At 46.3% G+C, this 20668-nt stretch overlaps 2 protein-coding genes and 1 pseudogene across 2 annotated transcripts; all 3 read right to left on the bottom strand.

The window, feature by feature from the left end:
- Window positions 1-616: 616 nt before the first annotated feature.
- LOC119297024 lies at window positions 617-2372 on the bottom strand (annotated as a pseudogene).
- Window positions 2373-2908: 536 nt separating this feature from the next.
- Window positions 2909-6327, bottom strand: LOC119297023 (B3 domain-containing protein LOC_Os12g40080-like). Its single transcript, XM_037574989.1, has 6 exons — window positions 5765-6327; window positions 4700-5120; window positions 4412-4617; window positions 3988-4252; window positions 3614-3816; window positions 2909-3464 (listed from the first exon to the last, which is right to left on the bottom strand). Exons 1-6 carry the CDS (start codon window positions 5879-5881, stop codon window positions 3207-3209), a joined length of 1470 nt encoding a protein of 489 aa, XP_037430886.1. The 5' UTR covers window positions 5882-6327; the 3' UTR covers window positions 2909-3206.
- Window positions 6328-8262: 1935 nt separating this feature from the next.
- LOC119299440 lies at window positions 8263-12172 on the bottom strand. Its single transcript, XM_037576672.1, has one exon. The coding sequence runs from the start codon at window positions 11269-11271 to the stop codon at window positions 8530-8532; it is 2742 nt and encodes a 913-aa protein (XP_037432569.1). The 5' UTR covers window positions 11272-12172; the 3' UTR covers window positions 8263-8529.
- Window positions 12173-20668: the final 8496 nt, after the last annotated feature.

Here is a 20668-nt window from a genome sequence, read left to right as displayed (position 1 = left end):
CATCTCTCACAAAAGCATGGAAACATTTTTTCTCACATGGATGGCCCTGAAACTCACATCATCCAACTACAAGTTGGTTCTGGTGCAAACACATGAATATAAGCCTAGGCATGTGAGTTTGATCAACCAAACAATCATGCCAAATTATGACATAGGTTGGGATCATGTTATATAAGCAGTACGTCTATAAATCCATTATATCGACACACGCCAAACCTAATGGCTAATACTTCACTCATAGTGATTGAAACCCTCATATACGCCTGAGTTTAAATAATAAAATAGAGCATTGCACAAAGCATGATGACACCGCCACCTTCGTTTATGTGTTGTCTTGTCGTGAGCCTTGTTGGGCTTGTTGTGCTGTGCCCACAGCTGAACTTGGGTCTATGTGTTTGTGTGTGGGTGTTGGACCTTGCCTGCGGTGGCGTTGTGTTTGTGTGTGGATTGTTCGTTGTTACCTTGATACTTTTTGCCTGGTGGTTGCTTTATTTATAAAGCGGGGCGAAAGCCTTTTTCAATAAAGCATGATGACATAGAGTTGAAGACCTAACCTCTGTCAAGGAGTTATGCAAACATTAGAAACACAAAAGAAAGATACATTCAGCACACGTCGCACACGCTGCAGGAACTTAGCCCACTAAGGCAAACCGACCGTCGGACTTCTTCCTCCTGACAACATGGACGGTCATCGTCGTCCCAGCCTTCTTGTTCTCATTCCTCGCGCCTTTGATCAGCTCGAAGACGCAGATATCCCCCTTGTGCAGTTTGTTGTCGCGGATGAACTTGACCCAGGGTTGGCCCCTGAAGCCTTTGCTGGAGCTCCCCTGGTAGTAGCTGACATGCCACCTCTCTTCTCTGTTTGGCCTGAGCAGCAGCACTTCATGTGATCTCATGTGAAGATGTTCGTGTACAAATTCACTGGGGATGACCTACACAAGCCACAAGGAGAAATTAATGTCTAAACATATGGGACCCTTGTGCATGCCAGAGTTGACAAAGAATTACACAAGCTTGCTGTAATCGTTTTGATCAATCCAAACTGACCAGAAAGTTGTCCTTGCGTTGCAGGTGGGCCCTCAGAAGAACTGTCATGAACGCTGGATTGCCCCGTTGCAGCGAAGTCAGCCCGATTATTTCATGTTTTTCGTCGTCGGGTAGTTGCTTCACAACCCTCGAGTAGCAGTAGTCGAAGTCAGCATATGTGTCATCATCACTCTCCTCTTCCTCAGTTTCCTCATGCTTAACATCACATGAGCTGCTACAGTTTGGTGATCCAGGAAGAAGATCTTTCCCTGAAACAGTGTGTACATGAGCTTAAATTTACCATTTGAAATTACCAGCAAAAGATAATTATTGATCATGCATAGTTAACTACATGGGTCTGTGTTAGCTGACTACACCGAGATCTCAAGAAAGGGATATATTCAGAGATACATCTCATGCATTAGTCGAACCACAAAATCATAATGCCTTACTTGGTTTGTTCCGGCTACTGAATTTCCTTCAAGTGGAGACATTCTGACGGGACTCAATCAACTGAGACGGCACACTTGTACCATCGTCGTCATCATCATCATCATCAGAATCAGAATCATCACTAAGAGAGTATTGCTCAACCTGTTGACCCACCATACCATCAAAATGTTTGCGCATACCAGCGCCAGCGAAGAGAGAAGACAGTTTCTCGCAGCCGCTCGCGTCGAAGATCAGAACCTCAAAAGAGTTGCCACTGAATGTGAAGACCAGGAGGTCATTCTCCTGCAGTTCATGAGCCTTGGCAAAATCTACCCATCCTGAGCTGAAGAACAGGTCATTGCCAACCTTGCTAACACCCACATGCCACGTTTCGCCGCTTGGTGCTTTCAGGTCAAAACCCTGTGGGCTCTGCATCTGCCTGATGAAATTGCTCGCGAACTTGTCCGGTATGCGCTAAGATGGAGGAGACAAAATTGGCAGGCGATTAGTCACATGGTTAGGTTCAGAGGACCTAATGCATTTTAAGTCTGTACAGCCCATTATTGGGAGGTAAGTTCCATCTTCCAAGACATTTCCTTTTTTGGAGAAGACACCAATAGTGACGGATGAGCCTTGTAAGAACTTCTTTATGCTTTCTAGAAAATCAGGGTTAATCCTAGTTGTTGTTTTTAAATCAACTTTTTTAGGGGGGAAATCAACTATTTGGAACTAGTACAAGCGGTCAACTATTGTTACAGAGGTCAATCCTTGTGAGGGTATTGGATACTTACAATGCGCTGCTGGGAATCTTGTGTCATGAGCTTGAAGAACCTGGTCTTGCTCACATCCATGTGCTCCCAGTAGTAGTGCTCCTGCCACTTCTTGCAGCTCTCGCACCCTTTCTCACCCATCATCTCATCTGCCATTCAGCAATCACACAAGCAACATCCTCAGCCACAGCACACACACACACACACACACACACACACACACACACACAGAGAGAGAGAGAGAGAGAGGTGTGATTGCCTTGCTCTTGATGCATTCCCTTTATTCTTCCTGGTGAGAAGAGAGAGAAAGGAGTTGTGCTGGTGCTGGCTGACGAGACTAGTGGAGTAACTACATACATACATAGATTTCACCTACAAGTTACAGCTCAGGGGGAGACTAGTGGACTCTGGGTGTTGATGGACCTTACCCACTGAAAGGTGGGGCCACCATGGCAGATGCGTGCTACTATGTTTACTTCATCTTTGGGGGAGGTGAAATTGGCAGTAAGTGGAGTGGACAGTGCGCAGTCATTTCAATCAAGTAAAGTTGTCAGAAACTAACTGTAATCAAATTATCTGTGATCTTATCTAGTTGCAGCTCATTGCCTCCTGGTTGCAGCATACAGTTATCAGAAGCAATCCATTGACAATACTTAATTTGAGGTTAAACTTTGCAAGAATGTAGAACAATACATAAGCTTCTCAAATTTGTACACATCAATTTCATGGGATTACAAGAATTTTTGCGCATTTTCAAAGGATATATCCGAAACAACTTATACTGATATTTAGAAGCCACAGTATGATCATGATTCTGTAACACAAACTAACCAGGAAGTATCATCATATCCAGGTAATATAGTTTATTCTAGCACTTTTCTGAGATTTTGTCGGATGAGTCAGGGAAATTCTAACACAAAACCCACTGACGATACTAAACTTCCCGACTACAAAAGCATAGGCAAAAAAAGGAGCAAATCAACAGTACTCTTCTTTTCGGATGATGTGGACCATCATCCTGAGCTTCTTCTTGTTTTCAATCCGCTCGAAGAGGCAGACATCGTCTAGTTCCAGTTCGTTGTCAATGACAAACTGCTCCCAGCCTCTAACAAGCCAACGCCTTGAAGCAAAGCTCTTGAATTCAGTTTTCCATGGAGCGCTTTCCCCGGGCCGGTGAAGCCTGAAAATTTGGTTCTCACCAGGGAGAAAATCTTTGGCATAATCCAGACTGAAGGCCTGATTGCACGGAAAAAATAGAAGTAAGATTTAGTGAAAACTTCACTGCTCTAATTTTCTGTTTTCTCACTATAATAGGGAATAAACTTCTGCTGATGAATTGTATTTTTCCTTTTCTTTTGAATATGAACAAAGTGATGGTGGCTCACCAAACTGGGGCTTCTGCTGCTAACATTGGTTTTCATCATGATAGACACAAAAACAGGGATTTCAGGCTTAATAGCTTCTACTTTCTCATATACTTTAGTCTTCAGCAGACCCTCCAGAGTGGTGAATCGTGACAACCTCACTTTATCTGCAGGCCTAAAACTCTTGGCTTCAGGCCTAAGACTCTTGGAAGAAGCGGGAAATCCTACATAAAAGACCCAGTCACAAATTACTAAACATGGGACACGAAACCAATATAATGTACATAATCTCTTACAGAATCTGCTGGATTCATTTTCAAGTATTTCCCTACTGTGAGTAGAGCTACATCTAAAGGATGATCCCTCAGACTGCATGCATATACGCAGGGAATTACCTGGTGGATGATGATAGCTTGCTTTAAGCAGATGAACTGCCATTGTGAAACTTCTCTGCCTCTTTAATACTTCAAACACGCAAGTATCGCCTTTTTGCAACTGGTTGTCATCGACAAATCCCAACCAGCCGGTAGAAAGATGATATGTATCATCAGCGTTGATCCTGTAATGAGCACCCCATGTCTTGCTATGACTGGCATGGCAAAGTGTGATGAATTCGTCTTTGCGTGGAAGGTGTTTGATAGCGTAATCTTTGCATATGACCTATTACAAATGATCTAGCAGTTAGTTTCGATGAGTTCAGCAAAGTTTCAACAAGATTTAACAGGTGAATCTGAAGTTCTCATCATCGCAAGAACAGGTTATGTAGACTCAAACAGCTCAAGTAGTCATTAAGTATGCAATGCAAGTAATGCAACATACCAGAAATCCATCAACCAGACTGGCACTGGACATGGTTTTGACATATAATGGAATCTCAGGCCTGATGTTTTGCTCAATTTTGTTGACTTCCACCTTATGTGCATCAGTCAGGTTGCACCCTGTTGCTAAGAAATAGCGAGACCTGGTGGAAGTCTGAAGTTCACCCGAACTCCTGGCATCTTCAGAAGATGGGGCTTCCCTTTTAGCTGTGCAATATCAACCATTAATGCTGTTAATAATGAAACTTGATCGCACTGTGCTGGAACTAGGAGAAACATGTATTTTTACTTGGTTTGTGTGGGGTGCCTGCTGGATTCATCTTTGAAGTTTTGCAACTGTCGCTGCAGCAACCATTGTGACGCTTTGCTAACCTTTCACCCTCCGGTGATAACATTGGATTATCACGAGGAACGCTCCGTTTTTGGAGACCTGGATTGTGGTTCATTACAACGCAGGATGTCTCTTTCTCGCAAGCACTTGGATCATAGATCTCAACTTTGAAGTGGGAGTCCCCATTGTATTTGAACCTCAAAAGGTCACCCTCTTGAAGCTCATAAACTCTGGCAAATTTTGACCATCCAGATCGAAGGACTAGATTATTCAGTTCCTTGGCAATATGAACATTATATGTATTACCATCTGGAGTTTCTAGTTTGACTAGTTCAGAGATCTTTCCCCCGACACTGCGCACAAACTTCTCTGGTATGGTCTGCAGGGATTAAAAAATAAATTTGACATACGAACGCCGTAGTCATGTACATGGTAGGATAAAACCGAGGTAATTTACACTAACATGGAGTATGTCATAAAATTGAAAGCATTACACCATTACCATTTTAAGAGTAATAACTAGTTATATTGATCCATATAAATAACAAGGTCGTTGCTGCTAATTTTACTGAAAACCAAGAGCAAACATGTTTCTTCTCAATGCAGATATAAATTTCTTTATTTGAATATGCCTTATGCATAGTTTTAAGGAGGGTTTTCAGGATATGCCACCCCCACCAACAAGTCAGTTTTTCAGGGCATGCTTTACAAATTATCCATGTCTCACAGAACCACAGACATGTGGATCCTAACTCCATGCATGAACAGAATATTGAGGTGAATGTCCTGATAATTTCCGATAACCTTCTCACGTTCAACATTTTTGCCTGAAATTGATTCTCGAACAACTACTCATACAGAAAAACAAAACTGGTTTGAACCTCCAAATCAAGTACTAAGATGAGTAAACCATGAAACTGTTATCCCAGGACCTAAGTTGTCCACTTACCAAAACAACAAACTAACAAAACTATAGAACATGTATATTTGTCCACAGGAACAGCACAGTCGAAAAGATCGTACCACTCCATTCCTGAAATTGCCAAGCATAAGCTTAAAGAAACGCTTTTTCCGATTATCCATGTGGTCCCAATATTGATGTGCGACGTAATCCCTGCATCGTGTGCAAGACTTGTCCATCCTCTGATCACTCCTACAATGTTAATAAAGATGGAAGTTATTAGGAAGGGAGGACAAAATCAATTTACAGTAGGCACGTAAACAGGTGGGAACTGGGAAGTAACCTAAAAACTTCCAGTATTCAGGCTAACTGACATGAACCGACTGTACTGGCATTGTGCCCTACTGTTGAAAAAGAACATCACTAGAAAAGTTTATTCAGGCTGATGCAGATGAAAGCATGACAAAAGTTGCTATTTGATAGATTTGACTTTTGAGCACTAAAAGCTGCAGAATCTACTGACATATTCCAGTTTCAGGCTTCTTTGGATTGGAGGATTTTCACAGGATTCTCACGGGATATCAAACCTTAGGATTGTTTCCTATGGAATGCATTTGGATCACAGGATTAGGTCACTAAAATTCCTAAGGATTGGGCCGCCAAGGTGCTGATTCCAAAGGAATTTACACATGAGGTCCGACCTGTGGAAAAATTCCATAGGATTGGCTATGTCATGGCAATCAAATCCTCCATTTTTCCTATTCCTTTGTTTTGCAAATCCTGTGATCCAAAGAAGCCATTCATTAGGGCAGCAATATCTAGAGAGTGTAGTAGCAGATTGTGTCAGTACCAATAGCCAAAACAACAGCAGAGATTAAAGCAGGAGATTACCAGGACTTCTGCAAGGATGCTGGTTGCCACGGATCCAGAGGGATGTTCTGAGCAGTGCTAGCGCAAAGGTCACAGATAAATAGTATGGCTGTACGGAGAACCCAAAAGTCACAAGCCCCATTCAACACTTCAAGACACATATTTATGTGAATTAAAACCCACTGTGGACAGAGAAGTAAAACTGATTAATTAGGGAGAGGAATAGACTGGGAACTGAAAACCATCCTCTTTAATTTTTGCAATGAATCGTTTTCTTCTGAGCATGAGCACTGAGCACACTGCCACTGCTCTGCTTCGACATACTTGGGAAGGTCTTCTTGACTATGGCTGTCAAACTGAGTGAACAGAATAGGGTATGGCCAGCCACTGATCAGATCAGAGCTAGCCAGGCCTAGGCAGGAAACAATGTTTCAGGCATTTATTCTGGGAAAAGAAATGCATTTGATGCTGGATCGTTTTTCTTTTGGCTGTACTTTAAAAATGCATTTACAGTTACTTCATTTTATAGCCCAATGGTGGAATCATTTTGTAAGTTGCTTGGCATAAAATGAGATGTTGCTGCTACATGGCAGTACAAGAAGGAAAGGGCAAGCCACAGTAGGGGCAAAAGCTCAAAACTGATGTTTGTGTATTAAATACAAACTGATGTACAGTTGCTGCATCCTAATAGAGCCTAGTAAGAGGTTTATCACAATTCTGCTATCTTCTACATTTCAAGGACAAAAAAAAAATAGCACATTTTAGCAATTTGAAAGGGAAAATTAATGAAATCATCATATTAAGCGTAACACTTGACAATGCACCTGAGTTAACATGACTAATTACTGTAGAAACCAATACAGAAACTGAACATTGACAACACATAACACAAGATAAGCTTCTGACTTGTAGGGAGTTCCCAATTTAGTTTACCAGCACAACTGAAGGTCCATAAAAGATATTTCATGGTAATGCAGAGCGGATCTATGATGGGACTCCCTGATTATAATTACTGATAAATAGGGAGCATCCAAAAGTCATACACAAAGAAAATTGCACCGTCAAAATTGGAGCTACCTTCTTACCTGGGCTGGGGGAAGACATGCACCAAAATACCAAATAGATCGGTAGTGGATGTTCGTAATTTTGATTTACTAGTAATAAAGGAAGAATAACATTAATGGTTATACAGGGTCTTATTCATGTGAGCCCACTGAGACAACAATCATGATAATGTTATGTTTCAATGCTAGGACATGCAAAAACTCCAGGAGTACATCGAACAATCAGTGTGACTGATTCCTAATGCTTCTTCAGATCAGGTTATCCAAGGCACTCAAGTGTCAGATTATTAGTAATCCTGCCAAAAAACGTAACATGCACAAAAAGGGGGTTGAAATTGGATAATACCACACTGAGACAATTCATGATTGAAGTTCACCCAAGAAGGAAAGTGATAGTACTTACAGACATTTCGAATCCAACTGAATGGTTCTATTTCAACAAGACAAAAACATGTTGAACAGATTGACTGGAATAAAATCAAAATGGAAGTGGAACATAGCAGTGGCCCACACTATTCTCAGTTGTGAGATTCCATGAACAAAAAGGAGAGTCAACCAGCAACATTGATTGATTATAAAAGGTCGGCGAAAAAAGTTACAACTTTAAGCAACAACCACGAACAAAAATACATCAAAAGACGATTTTAAGACAGGATGTGAAAACTGCATCATGAACACATTCCAAGTACAAAGCACTCAAAACTATTTCATTTCCAGTGAGCTGCTTTACAAACATTGTTCAGTTGAAAGGAGCTCTACTGATGAGCCGCTGGTACATATTTGAGCAAACTCTACATGACACAAAAATAAGTCACATGTCGAGGAACTAGGCAAAGAATAAAAAAATCTGCTAAATCCACTACCAATTACCCCTCGAAACACAAATTATGGCTCGACAAAAGGAGAAAGATCACCTTCCACTCCTTCATTGATCAATATATCATACATCAAGCTCAAATTTGCCCTTCCATGTGCTCAGCAGCTATGGCCTCCATTTGGTCAGTAGCTATGGCAATACGCTCACTTTCCAGGAATGAAGGATCTAAGAACTTGGCAACAAATGCCCACATCTTGTACACATCTTCAAAGTTAGTGAGGAAGCCAAGCGAAGCAGTCACAACTTCAACTCTTACAGTCACCTTTTTACTGTCTTTGCGACCATTCTTATAAAAGGAAGCCTCGGGTATATCTAGTGCTCCATTTGACTGTTTCTGGTTTGGGTCTATCTTTATATGACTAAGAAAACCGATGCCGAGAGATATGCCATTTTTCTCAGCTATCTTCTGGACAAATTCAGCATTAATGAAAGCACCACCACTTTGCTTCAGATTGAAAGCAACGGCCGCTCCCCTTTCATACTTAATCTTTGGACCATAAATGTGGACAAGAGGAACTCCATCACTGTCTTTCAAGCCTGGCAGCTTCAGCTGCAACAGCGAAGTTACTAGCCAATTGATAAGGTACCTTAACCTAAGTGTTGTTCTGTTGAGCCCCATCATATCGACATGGTCAATGTGCCTGCAAATTATCTCTGGTTCCCTCCTGCTCCAGTCTTGAGCATCATCATACCCATCACTTACATCATCATCACGAAATGGATATCCAGACGCTTCAGCAGCATCTGAGGCCCGATGTAGTCTGTCAGCAATCATATTCGCCTCAGTGTTGAATGAAACTCTGCGCCCCATGCTTATAGCTCCGTCAATCTCTTCAACACCGAAGAGACGACCCCCAGCAAACCTGCTGTTTCCATCCCTCCGTCCAAGCAGCCGAAATTCCCCTTCAGTCTCCCTTCTTATCGCACTTTCCTTGTGGTCCAAATCACCGTTCATGGCATGTTGGCATGCAACCTCTTCAACCTCTGGCTCCTCTTGGATTTCACTAACTTGCCTAAAATGATTTCCCCGGCCATTCTCATAGATTTCTTCTTCAGGGTCTTCCCTGAGGCAGTCTACATCTTGTGAAACTGACAGTACAGCAGCATCAAAAGAAATCACATTACCATCATAAAGTGGGCTTCTAGATATCCTCGATGCTAGGTTAGGTGACATCCTCTTGTTACCCTTTCTGCCAGTGAACCAAGATGATGGTAATGGTGATCCCAGTTTCCCTTTCTTGAACTGACCAGACTTCTCTGACCCCAACGGGCTCTGACCAACATCAACCCAGAAAGAGTTCTCTGATGAACAGTCCTCGCTGAATGCCGGGCTCCTCATCACCTCACCGACAGATATGCTCTCAGTTTCTTCAAAAATGGTGCTCGCCCCATCCCTATCCGAGCTGCTGTCACGACCCGGGTCACTCTCAAATGTCTCTCTGACCTGAGCAGAAGTGTACACACCCGAAAATGCTGGCAGCTGTGAGCCGTTTCGAACATCAGGCACTGGATTTTCATCTTTCGGAGTGCAAGGGTCATCTTCAAGTCCCTCTGTTTCCACTGCATCAAATTCATCGATGGAGTCACTCAGGTACTGTGGAAAGACCGGAACAATCCTGACCATCCCAGAGGCATTGCAGCCATTCCTCCCCTGCAAGCTTCCAATAACCGACTTCTTGATCAGAAGGCAACCAAATCCAGTTGGGTCAGAACCAAACACCCTGTAGAATGAGGTTATAATGAAGTCCGGCCGGAACAGCGAGAGCCCCAGCGAGTCCATGTCCTTGGGACCAAGTGCACCAGCATCAAGCATGACATGCCAGCCATTCTGCTGTGCCAGCGCCATCCACTGGTAGGAGTACTTGGCGCCGGTCACCCGAGACTGTGCAGGGAACACGAACAATCCGACTGCAGCATCCCGTCGCCTGGCCTTCCTCTTGCCCACAATCTCCTTGCGCAGCTCCGTCGAGCAGAGCTTGAGAGTGGGCCAGCGGAACCATGCGGCGCGCGTCTTGGCACCCTTTGCCCGCGCACTCTGCGCCATCCAGTTCACCGACTGGCTCTCATGGTCAAACATGGTGAGCAGCCTTCGGTTGTTCTCGAACGGGTAGCACTCAGCGAGCAGCTTGAACGCTGACCCCCGGCTGACAGTGAACACCAGGGCGTACTCGCTGGCCGGCACATTCAAGTACTCCAGGATCCGCTCCTTGATGTCATTCTCGGCCGTGCCGGGCTCAGCGCCGCCGTAGAGCGCGTGGTTGCTCAGATTGGCATTGAGCTCGGACAATGTGAAGGAGGAGGAGGAGGAGTCCCAGCTGGAGTCGAAGAGGCCGAAGCCGCAGTAGTCGAGGCAGACCCTGCCGGCGCCGGGGGCGTCGAGGTGGGAGTAGTGGTCGAGGCGGAGGCGGTCGACGTCGCAGGTGGAGGCGTAGTCCGGGTACATGGAGAGGAAGGTGGCTATGGCGTGGGCGAGGAGCGGCAGGTCGGAGATGGAGCGGAACGGGCCGGCGGCGGCGGCGAGCGCGGTGGCGCGGAGGAAGTCGCGCTGCGCCCGCAGGCGCGCCAGGGAGCGGGAGCGCGTGACGGCGGCGTCCTCGTCCGCGCCGGCGGCGTCCGGCGGCGGGCAGAGGGCGCCCTCCTCCGACGCGGCGTCCAGCGCGTCGCGCAGCTGCCGGAGGAACGACGCCGTGTCGTCGCGCCGGCCGTTGCCGCCGCCATGGCCGCCGCCGCCTCCTCCTCCTCCGCCACGCCGCCGGTGGTTCTTGGAGAGGAGGATGGCGGCGCAGTGGGAGAGCGGCTTCCACAGGGAGAGATGCATGTGCCGCGCCCCCGAGCAGTCGGATCGACGACGGGGAAACCAACCGTGCGTCGCGGCTGGGATCAGCGGGCGCGGCGAGGCATGGGGATGGGGCTGACCGGAAAATCCCGGGATTTCTGGGTGGGTGGTGGGATTCCGGATCAGCGGGCGCGGAGAAAACTGCGGCTCGGCTCCGGGTGGGGAAAGAAAACCGGATCTTCCGCCGGGGGGAGAGAAAATGGGGATCAGAAAATGTCAGAGCCCGAGCGCCCCCATCAACCAAGAACAGTGGCCGGCTGGCTGTGGGTGCAGAAATCTCAGGGTTTGAGGTGGGGAAACTGCGGATTTTCTCGGAGCTTTCTTTGAAGCAGAAATGGCGGAGGGTGGGGGGGCTTGAAATGCCTGAAATGCAATGACACGCTCCGCCTTTCCCAGCAAAAAAGGAGACGGCTTTGGCTTTTGGCAGGACCAAGAACTCAAATTAAAGAAGAGGGATAGAAAGAAACAAAGAAAGAAAGAAGCCTCAGCAAAGATTTGACTCCACTCTCCTTGCTTTTGCACACCACCACCACCAAGAAGAAGCCATCAATGCTCTCTCAAACCAGTGGAAATCCAGAGATGAAAGGAGCTCACTCGCTCGCTCACACTCACTGGCTTCACTCAGAGCTCAGATCCTCCCCGCTCTCACCAAACTCGTCGCGAGTGGTTTGGGGCGCACTGAATGCGTTGGCATCATGAAGAGGGGGTTGCATTCATTTCCGCCCAAGAACTACCAACACCACACCAACTTCACTCTCCTTTTCCTTTCCTTTTTTCCCCCTGTTTGTACTACACTCACCACTGCTGCAGCTACTGCCTACTGCATTGCCTCGCTTTGGAGCTGCAAAAGTAAGCAGCGGCACTATTTTAGTGAGGCTGGCCTGGGCTGGGGTGGGGTGGGGTGCTTTAGTAGCATCCACCGGGTAAAAAACAAAGTGTTTGGTACTGTCACACTAATATTATCATTGGCTCTACCTTGTTAGTTTTTGCTCCCTGGGGCTCACACACGCGCAGTGTGCTGTAAAGTGGGGGGAGGAGGAGGAGTCGCTGCAAGCAAGGCTTTCGTTCTTGGGGCATTGACTTTTCTTTCTTTCTCTCTTTCCTTCCCCCGTTGAGGAATTGAAATGCAGGGCAGCGGCTTTTGGTTTTATGGTTTTTTAAAGCGAAAGTTTTTGTCTGCATGATTATTTCCTTGACCGGTTTCTCGTGTGTGTGTGTGTGTGGAGTTGTCTTTATGCACGTGTGCTTTTTAGGGGGGTGAATATTGGTAGTTTTTGCTTCCCATGTCCTTTCATTGCATGATGATAATTCTTCTGTAATCATGGTGTGTTGTGTTGTGTTGCCTTTTCATGATTATTTTGGACGCTTTAGTGCCAGCGGAGCTGGATAGGTCCCAAAGGAAATAATTTCTTTCCCTGGCTTGGTTAAATTTTCAATGTTGATGAGTACTCCACTAAACGAGTGAAGTGGGCATATAACTGGCACTTGTTCACCATCGCAAACTGACAAGTAAAGAATGGAAATGTATTGAGGATCAATTTGAAACAAATTAAGCTGCCGGAAGGGCAAGCTTACGTCTTATGGAGGTCGGCTGGTGCTTAACACATTATTAACTAGTATGTCGATGTTCCTATTATCTTTTTTGAAAATACATAAGGGGTGCGGAAAAGGTTAGATTTCTATCGATCTCGTTTTCTTCTGGCAATATGATGAAGTAAAGACGAAATACAGATTGATCAGGCGGGATATTATTTGGAGAACCAAAGACCAAGGGAGGCTTGGGATTGAGAATGTGGAGATCAAAAACAAATGCTTGTTAAGCAAATGGCTATTTAGGTTATCAGTTGAGATCGACGGTATGTGGGCACAGATCCTACGTAACAAATAACTATTATCAAAGTCTCTATCCCAGGTTACCGTCAGACCTAACGACTCGCCATTCTGGAAGGGCCTAATGCGGACAAAGGGTGCCTTTTTTCGCAGAGCGAAATTTTTGGTTGGAAATGGTACTACAACCAGATTTTGAGAAGATACATGGTTAGGGAGACGCCTTTGGCCTTGCAATATCCCACTTTGTATAATATTGTATAACATAAGGAGGTTTACATCGCTACAGTATTACAGTCGTACCCCTTGAACATCCAGTTCAGGAGATCCCTAGTGGGGGAGCGGTGGAACTCTTGGCTGCATCTTGTGTGAAGATTGATGGATGTTCAACTTTCTGAACAGCCTGACTTGTTTCACTGGAAATTAAGTAGGAACAGGGCTTTCAGGGTAAAATCTATGTACTTGGATCTGATTGATTCTGGCCCAATCCCGAGTTAATTCATATTTGGAAAATTAAAGTTTCATTGAGAATCAAGATATTCATGTGGTTCGTTCACAAGCAAGTGGTACTCACCAAAGATAATTTGCTTAAGCGTAGTTGGGTAGGCAGTTTACATTGTTGTTTTTGTGATAATGATGAAACGATACAACATCTCTTCATCGATTGCCCTCTCGCTAAGCTTCTTTGGCGTCCGCTTGGATCCAGTTAGCATTGACATGTTAGCATCGACATGTTATTTGGGACATGGCTTACTGGAGTGGAACCAGTTACTGGGGGACGTATTCAGATAGGAATATGTGCACTTCTTTGGGCTATATGAAATTGCAGGAATGATATGATCTTTAACACACAAAATCTTTTGAATTTCTTGCAGGTTATCTACAGAGCGTCCGCTTGGATCCGTACGTGGTCGTTACTCACTCATACGGACTCCAGGGAGCTTTTGGTTACTGGGTGCAACCGATAGAAGATGGTAGCACGGGCATCTACAACCAGTTTGGATGGCGGTCCAATAATAGGATAGATGTTTAGTCGTCTTGCCTTGTTCATTGCCAGTTGTGGCTTTGTTTTATTTACTTTGCTTTTTGTGCTCCTTCTGCGAGTTACGCTTGTTGGAAATATGCCCTAGAGGCAATAATAAAATGGTTATTATTATATTTCTTTGTTCATGATAATTGTCTATTGTTCATGCTATAATTGTGTTATCCGGAAATCGTAGTGTGAATACATAGACCACAACACGTCCCTAGTGAGCCTCTAGTTGACTAGCTCGTTGATCAAAAAATAGTCATGGTTTCCTGACTATGAACATTGGATGTCATTGATAACGGGATCACATCATTAAGAGAATGATGTGATGGACAAGACCCAATCCTAAGCATAGCTCAAAGATCGTGTAGTTCGTTTGCTGTAGCTTTTCTAAATGTCAAGTATCATTTCCTTAGACCATGAGATTGTGCAACTCCCGGATACCGTAGGAGTGCCTTGGGTGTGCCAAACGTCACAACATAACTGGGTGACTATAAAGGTACATTACAGGTATCTCCGAAAGTGTCTGTTGGGTTGGCACGAATCTAGACTGGGATTTGTCACTCCGTATGACGGAGAGGTATCTCTGGGCCCACTCGGTAATGCATCATCATAATGAGCTCAATGTGATCAAGTGGTTGATCACGGGATCATGCATTACGGTACGAGTAAAGTGACTTGCCGGTAACGAGACTAAACAAGGTATTGGGATACCGACGATCGAGTCTCGGACAAGTAACGTACCGATTGACAAAGGTAATTGTATACGGATTGATTGAATCCTGGACATCGTGGTTCATCCGATGAGATCATCGTGGACCATGTGGGAGCCAACATGGGTATCCAGATCCTGCTGTTGGTTATTGACCGGAGAGTCGTCTCGGTCATGTCTGCATGTCTCCCGAACCCGTATGGTCTACACACTTAAGGTTCGGTGACGCTAGGGTTGTTAGGAAGACTTGTATGTGATTACCGAATGTTGTTCAGAGTCCCGGATGAGATCCCGGACGTCACGAGGAGTTCCGGAATGGTCCGAAGGTGAAGGTTTATATGTAGGAAGTTGTCATACGGTCACCGGAAAGGTTCGGGGGCATATCGGTATTGTACCGGGGCCACCGGAGGGGTTCCGGGGGTCCACCGGGAGGGGCCACCTCTCTCGGAGGGCCTAATGGGCTGTAGAGGAAAGGGGAACCAGCCCTACATGGGCTGGCCGCATCCGCCCCCTTGGGCCCATGCGCCTAGGGTTGGGGGGAAACCCTAAAGGGGGCGCCCCCTTGCTTGGGGGGCAAGCCCCCTCCCCTTGGCCGCCGCCCCCCTCTAAATCTCATCTAGAGGGGGCCGGCCCCCTTCCTCCTTCCCCTATAAATAGAGGGGCAAGGGGAGGGCTGCATACAACATCCAAGGCGCAGCCCCTCCCCTCCCCAACACCTCTCCTCCTCCGTAAGAGCTTAGCGAAGCCCTGCCGAAGTACTGCGGCTTCACCATCACCACGCCGTTGTGCTGCTGTTGGAGCCCTCTTCCTTAACCTCTCCCTTCTCCTTGCTGGATCAAGGCGCGGGAGACGTCCTCGCTCCGTACGTGTGTGGAACGCGGAGGTGCCATCCGTTCGGCGCTAGGATCTTCGGTGATTTGGATCACGACGAGTACGACTCCATCAACCCCGTTCTCCTGAACGCTTCCGCTCGTGATCTACAAGGGTATGTAGATGCACTCCTCTCTCCCTTGTTGCTAGATGACTCCATAGATTGATCTTGGTGATGCGTAGAAAATTTTAAAATTATGCTACGTTCCCCAACAGTGCTGCACTGTGGACCTTGGTTTGTTAGACTTTTAATAAAATGGCTGCATGCATCGTCCTAATGCATAGGCCGGGGTTCTTTCCTCCTTTTAAGAAAAACTGACACTTGTTCTTCTTAACGACAACTCCATATAAACTAGGTGTTTACATTTGAATAATACTTTCTCTGTAAATGACTTCACAACATATCTTCGCTCGCTCCCGCGAGCGACAGGAGGGACAACCTAGCCGCCATCGGGGCATCCCCTTCTTCATTCTCCTTCCTCGCGGCCGCCAGAGGGTGCAACTGGGCTTCCCGGCGGCGGTGGGGGGATCCATCCTCCTCTCGCATGGTGGACTCGGCGTAGGCCAGGGCTGTTGGGCCAGAGTGTGGCTCCAGAGCAAGGCAACGACGATGGCGTGGGCGGGTGCGCGTTGGGAGACGTGGAGCAGAGCATGCTCGGGGATCAACGGCGACCAGATCTGACCCACAGGTGGCGCGGCCGTGGTCAGTCGGCTACATCATGGCTGTGGAGGTTGCTCCTCGCGGCAGCAGCGGCATGTCTCCTTACCCGATGTGGCCTTCTAACGACGCGACATTGGATGCCGGGGCGGTGGCTTCGGGCGGCGGAGCTGGTGGTGGCCTTCTCGTCATAGTGATGGAAGGTCAAGCGCGGGTGCATGCCGGGGCGACGCGCCAGGGATTCGGGACCTAATGCCCAGATTTGACGGTCGCGATGACGGTGGGTGCTTCCTGTAGTACCCGGAATTGGGGCGGTGACCCCTCTTCTTCAACGGCGGCGGACTCCATGGTAGTTTGGGCGACATGGAGTCTGCTCTCGAGGTGGTGACGACCTTCGGAGGCTGGTGACGGTATGGGACGTCCCCTCCATCAATAGATCGGGTTCGATGCGGCTCAGCAGGTGACACATGTGTCTCTTTTGGGGTTGTGGGGCAGTGCCTGTCACGGGCGGGTGAAGTCGCAGGTGGATGCTACGCACGACGTCTCATGTGGGGGGCATTAAGCCATGCCTGCTACCGGCATGTTTTGCACGGTGGCTCTGATGGAGGTCTCCTGTCTAGCCTGTTGCTGCTAGATCAAAGGTGGTGCGACAGTGGCGGGAGGCAGACGGTATGGGACGTCTGCCTTCTGGTGTCTTCTCCAGAGGTATCCAATTATCAAGGTGTCGGTACCCGGATATGGTATGACGGTACACGCGGCTTCAACGACGACTTTATACACTCCGTCGGAAACACAATATCTATGATCAAGCTATGTTGAGACGCACCTGCGTCTCGTGCATCGTGTCCTTATTGATGGTGGTGAATTGAAGCTTGACTTTGAGGATGAGAATCCGAAGTTCAACCTTGTGTTGGACTCGCCCTCACTGGCGCACGTACGGCGATTCCTTCTTGAAGCGTAGCCCGAGAGTTCTGTATTTTCCGTTTTGTTGTCGTCTTGTAATAGAGTTAGTGGTTATCTGATGGAGTTACTGTCACGAGGCATGCGGATTCGGATTTTCTTTTCGCTTAATTTTTGGCTTGACGTTGGTTGGCCGCTGGATTTTGCCTTTTCAATAATATATGGTTGTCTGCAGAGGCTGGGGTAATCCTCCTCTTCCAAAAACAGCTTCTTTGTAAACTAATATAATAATATAAAACGTTTTAATCACCATTTTGCATTTTTCTATTTCCATCTTATTGTCCAAGCTGAAAAAACAGCCATATGGAACCTCTCTATCCATCTACACACCCGCCGGCAGCAGCAGCACGTCTACAACGCCCATGCACAGAGGATCCTAGGCAATGTCAAACGCTGCCAGCCACGTAAGCCCTGTGCGGCCGTGAGCTGTCGCAGAAAAGCCATGTCCATGCCGCACTGCTGCCGCTGACCTAGTGACACTGTGAATGAGTGACAGCAACAGTTCTGCTCTGCGATGTGGCCTCGTCTGGTCTACTCACTGATTGAGCGAGTTTCAGATTTTCTTTATCGCCATCGTAAAAATGTCAATGAGATTCTTTTTTTTTTTTGCCACCAAGACTGTGACAATGTATTATTGACCGCGGCCCCTTGCTTGGTGTACCAATTATTGTGGTGGCCGGAGCAGGAGCAGGACCGCTCGCTGCAAATACGGGTCAAGGACGGGGAGTGCGTACTATACTGGAGATAAGCAGAGCGCAGGACGCGCCGGTGCACTGTATCTCCCGATTTATTTCATCCTCCCAAAATACAAATGCTGGAGTACGTTTTGTAGTACTTGAAAAGAAGGGGCAGATGAGATCGGGATGGGTGGATGGATGGATGAGGCAGGGACTTGCTAGGTCAGCCCACGCAGCGCCGTGGCCAGGGCAGGCACAGATCCCACTCCCGGATAGATAGATGCCCATGCAATCAATTCCCAAAAGGAAAACGAAAAAGAAGCCATCCGGACTAAGATTCCGTTGATTAGCTGCAAACTGCATCGCGGTGCTGCAAGATGGTGTTGATCTGAGGAGCCTAATCATTGACCTGTTGATCTGAGAGCACACAGATCAATTATTATCTCCATGATCTGAGTTCTGAGCCAGCCATGCATGCTGATTACTGTATTATTGAAGAAACGCTTGTCTAGAGCCAGTTTTCAATATCATCAAGGAAAACTGATCGTTAGTTAATGCAGGCTAGAAGCTACTGGCTGAGCTAGCATTAGTTGCTTCTAATCTTGTACTGGGTTTTGTTTTTGTAAGCGCGTGTGGGGTGAGGACACGGGCAAGGCCACGGAGCATGCGGAAACAATGCGGGCTGAGCTAGGCAGAACCCTAGCCTGGTTGGGGCAGCCACCCACTTTGTCAGCCTCTTTTGTTTTTATGCCTCAGCTCACCTCTCAAGGACCTACAAAAACCAAGGCTCTTTTTTTGTAGTGGTGGTTGAGAGGATGTCCGGAGAAGAGGTCGTTTTTAGGGTGTTCGTTTCCCCTCTGTGCCGCAAGCTCTTTATCTGCAACCCTTTTCTTGGTTTCGGGAGTGGATTTTTCTTTTGCTTCTTCAAAGGTGTTGTTGACTTCTTGTGCATTGTTTAAGGGTTGGTTTTCTATGACATGCTAGGGCATCTTCAAAGCTACACTACAAATCGCCCATAAACGTCCGGATTTCTCATTATATGTAAAGTTCCATTCAATAATACGGTTTCTTACGGGCTGCACAAAAAAATCTGGCCCAAATACAACAAAAAAAACACTTATTGCTTTTTTATATGTGATGAAATTTTGTGCATGTATGCTATAATTTCTATCAAGATACTGTTTTCCGAATCAACCTCCAGCATGCACTCGACGGACGGGTGAGTCTGACGTAACTAACAAATTACTTTTGCTCCATATAATTCAGTTCCTACATGATTTGAGATAGCTCGGATAGTCTAAGTCTCTTCAATTTGTAGGATTCCCAAATGCAAAGTCAATTTGTCATGTTCTTTGTGTGTCTTGCATGACGAAAACAAAGGAATGAGAAATGTAAACTGGGAAGGCAAAAGGGCATGTGCGGTTGCCTGGATTATTTTTGAGCTTTTTGCATATACGACTCGGTTGGGTCTCGCTAAGCAGAAACAGCTTGGAACACTAACGTCGGTGGAGATTTAGACTAGATTAACTTTTGCTATGTTAAAAAATGGCATGTGTGCATTTGTTTAATGAAATATTTCCAACATGTCATGAATGTGGTCCAATTTAAATAAAAATCATCCGGGTTGCATGAAATCATTTGGTTCATTCAAATCTTGTTTAAAATATATTCGGACGGTTGAGGTACACGGTTGGCTGGCCGCCTCCCATATCCATGTCAGCGGACGTGTCAGCGAACGAATACTATGTCTGTTTTAGGAGTCTCCGAAGTCTGGTTGGAGATGGAGTAGTCCTGTAAATCAAATGAGCTTTATAGGAAAAAAAATAAAGATTTAAATTATACTACAACGGCAATATTTGATGTCAGGTTCTTCAGATCTATTCAAGGATTCAACGGCGACGACTGTAGCTTCGTGGCGCTGCTCCTTATGAGCACGTGCATGAAAACTTTCCGACTGTCATTGACAAGGTCAGACCGGCTCCGGTATGGAAGCAGCCGACGACTCGTTCTGGCGGCGACTATGGTCGTTATGTGGTCTATGGACCTCAATGTATTTTCTATTATATTTGAGGTGTTTTATACCTGTGATAAATTTTTATAATAGATTTGATTATTTTTGGAAAATAAATAAATTATACTACAAGATTCTTCGATAAAAAGAAGTCCAAAGCTCTATGTAAAATCCGGTAGCACCCCTGGTTCACATCCACAATTATTTAGTGTTTCCATGTTTGACCATGAGTGGAGTACTGCAGTGCGCCTGCCCCGTTGTTTTTGTTGTGTTGCGTCCGCTCGCAAGTCCGTGTCCACTCCACCATCGCCATGCCACCATTTGTTTACTGCTCCCGCTCTGATCGTTACCTGTCGTCTCGGGCCCATGAGATTCTTCTCCGTCCCCGGCCTCGAGACGGAGAGATGGCGTGAGCGTTTGGTTGCAAGCGTTGAAGAAACCACCTAGGGTTCCAATCCTCCTCCTTGTTTATCTATCACAATGTTACTACCATGTGGTGGTGATGGTGATGGTGATGGTGATGGTTAACCTCCCAGTGAGCGGCGCGCGGTAATTTCTTAGTAACTTTCATCTCCCGATGCCCCTGCCCTCACGCTGAGCTAAACAGTCAAAGTTGATAACGTCTGACTTGGAT

Source organism: Triticum dicoccoides, chromosome 5A, assembly GCF_002162155.2.
Source record: "Triticum dicoccoides isolate Atlit2015 ecotype Zavitan chromosome 5A, WEW_v2.0, whole genome shotgun sequence".
NCBI classification, from domain to species: domain Eukaryota; kingdom Viridiplantae; phylum Streptophyta; class Magnoliopsida; order Poales; family Poaceae; genus Triticum; species Triticum dicoccoides.
The sequence above is the reverse complement of the archived record's forward strand: the minus strand, read 5'-3'. Positions and strand labels throughout refer to the sequence as shown.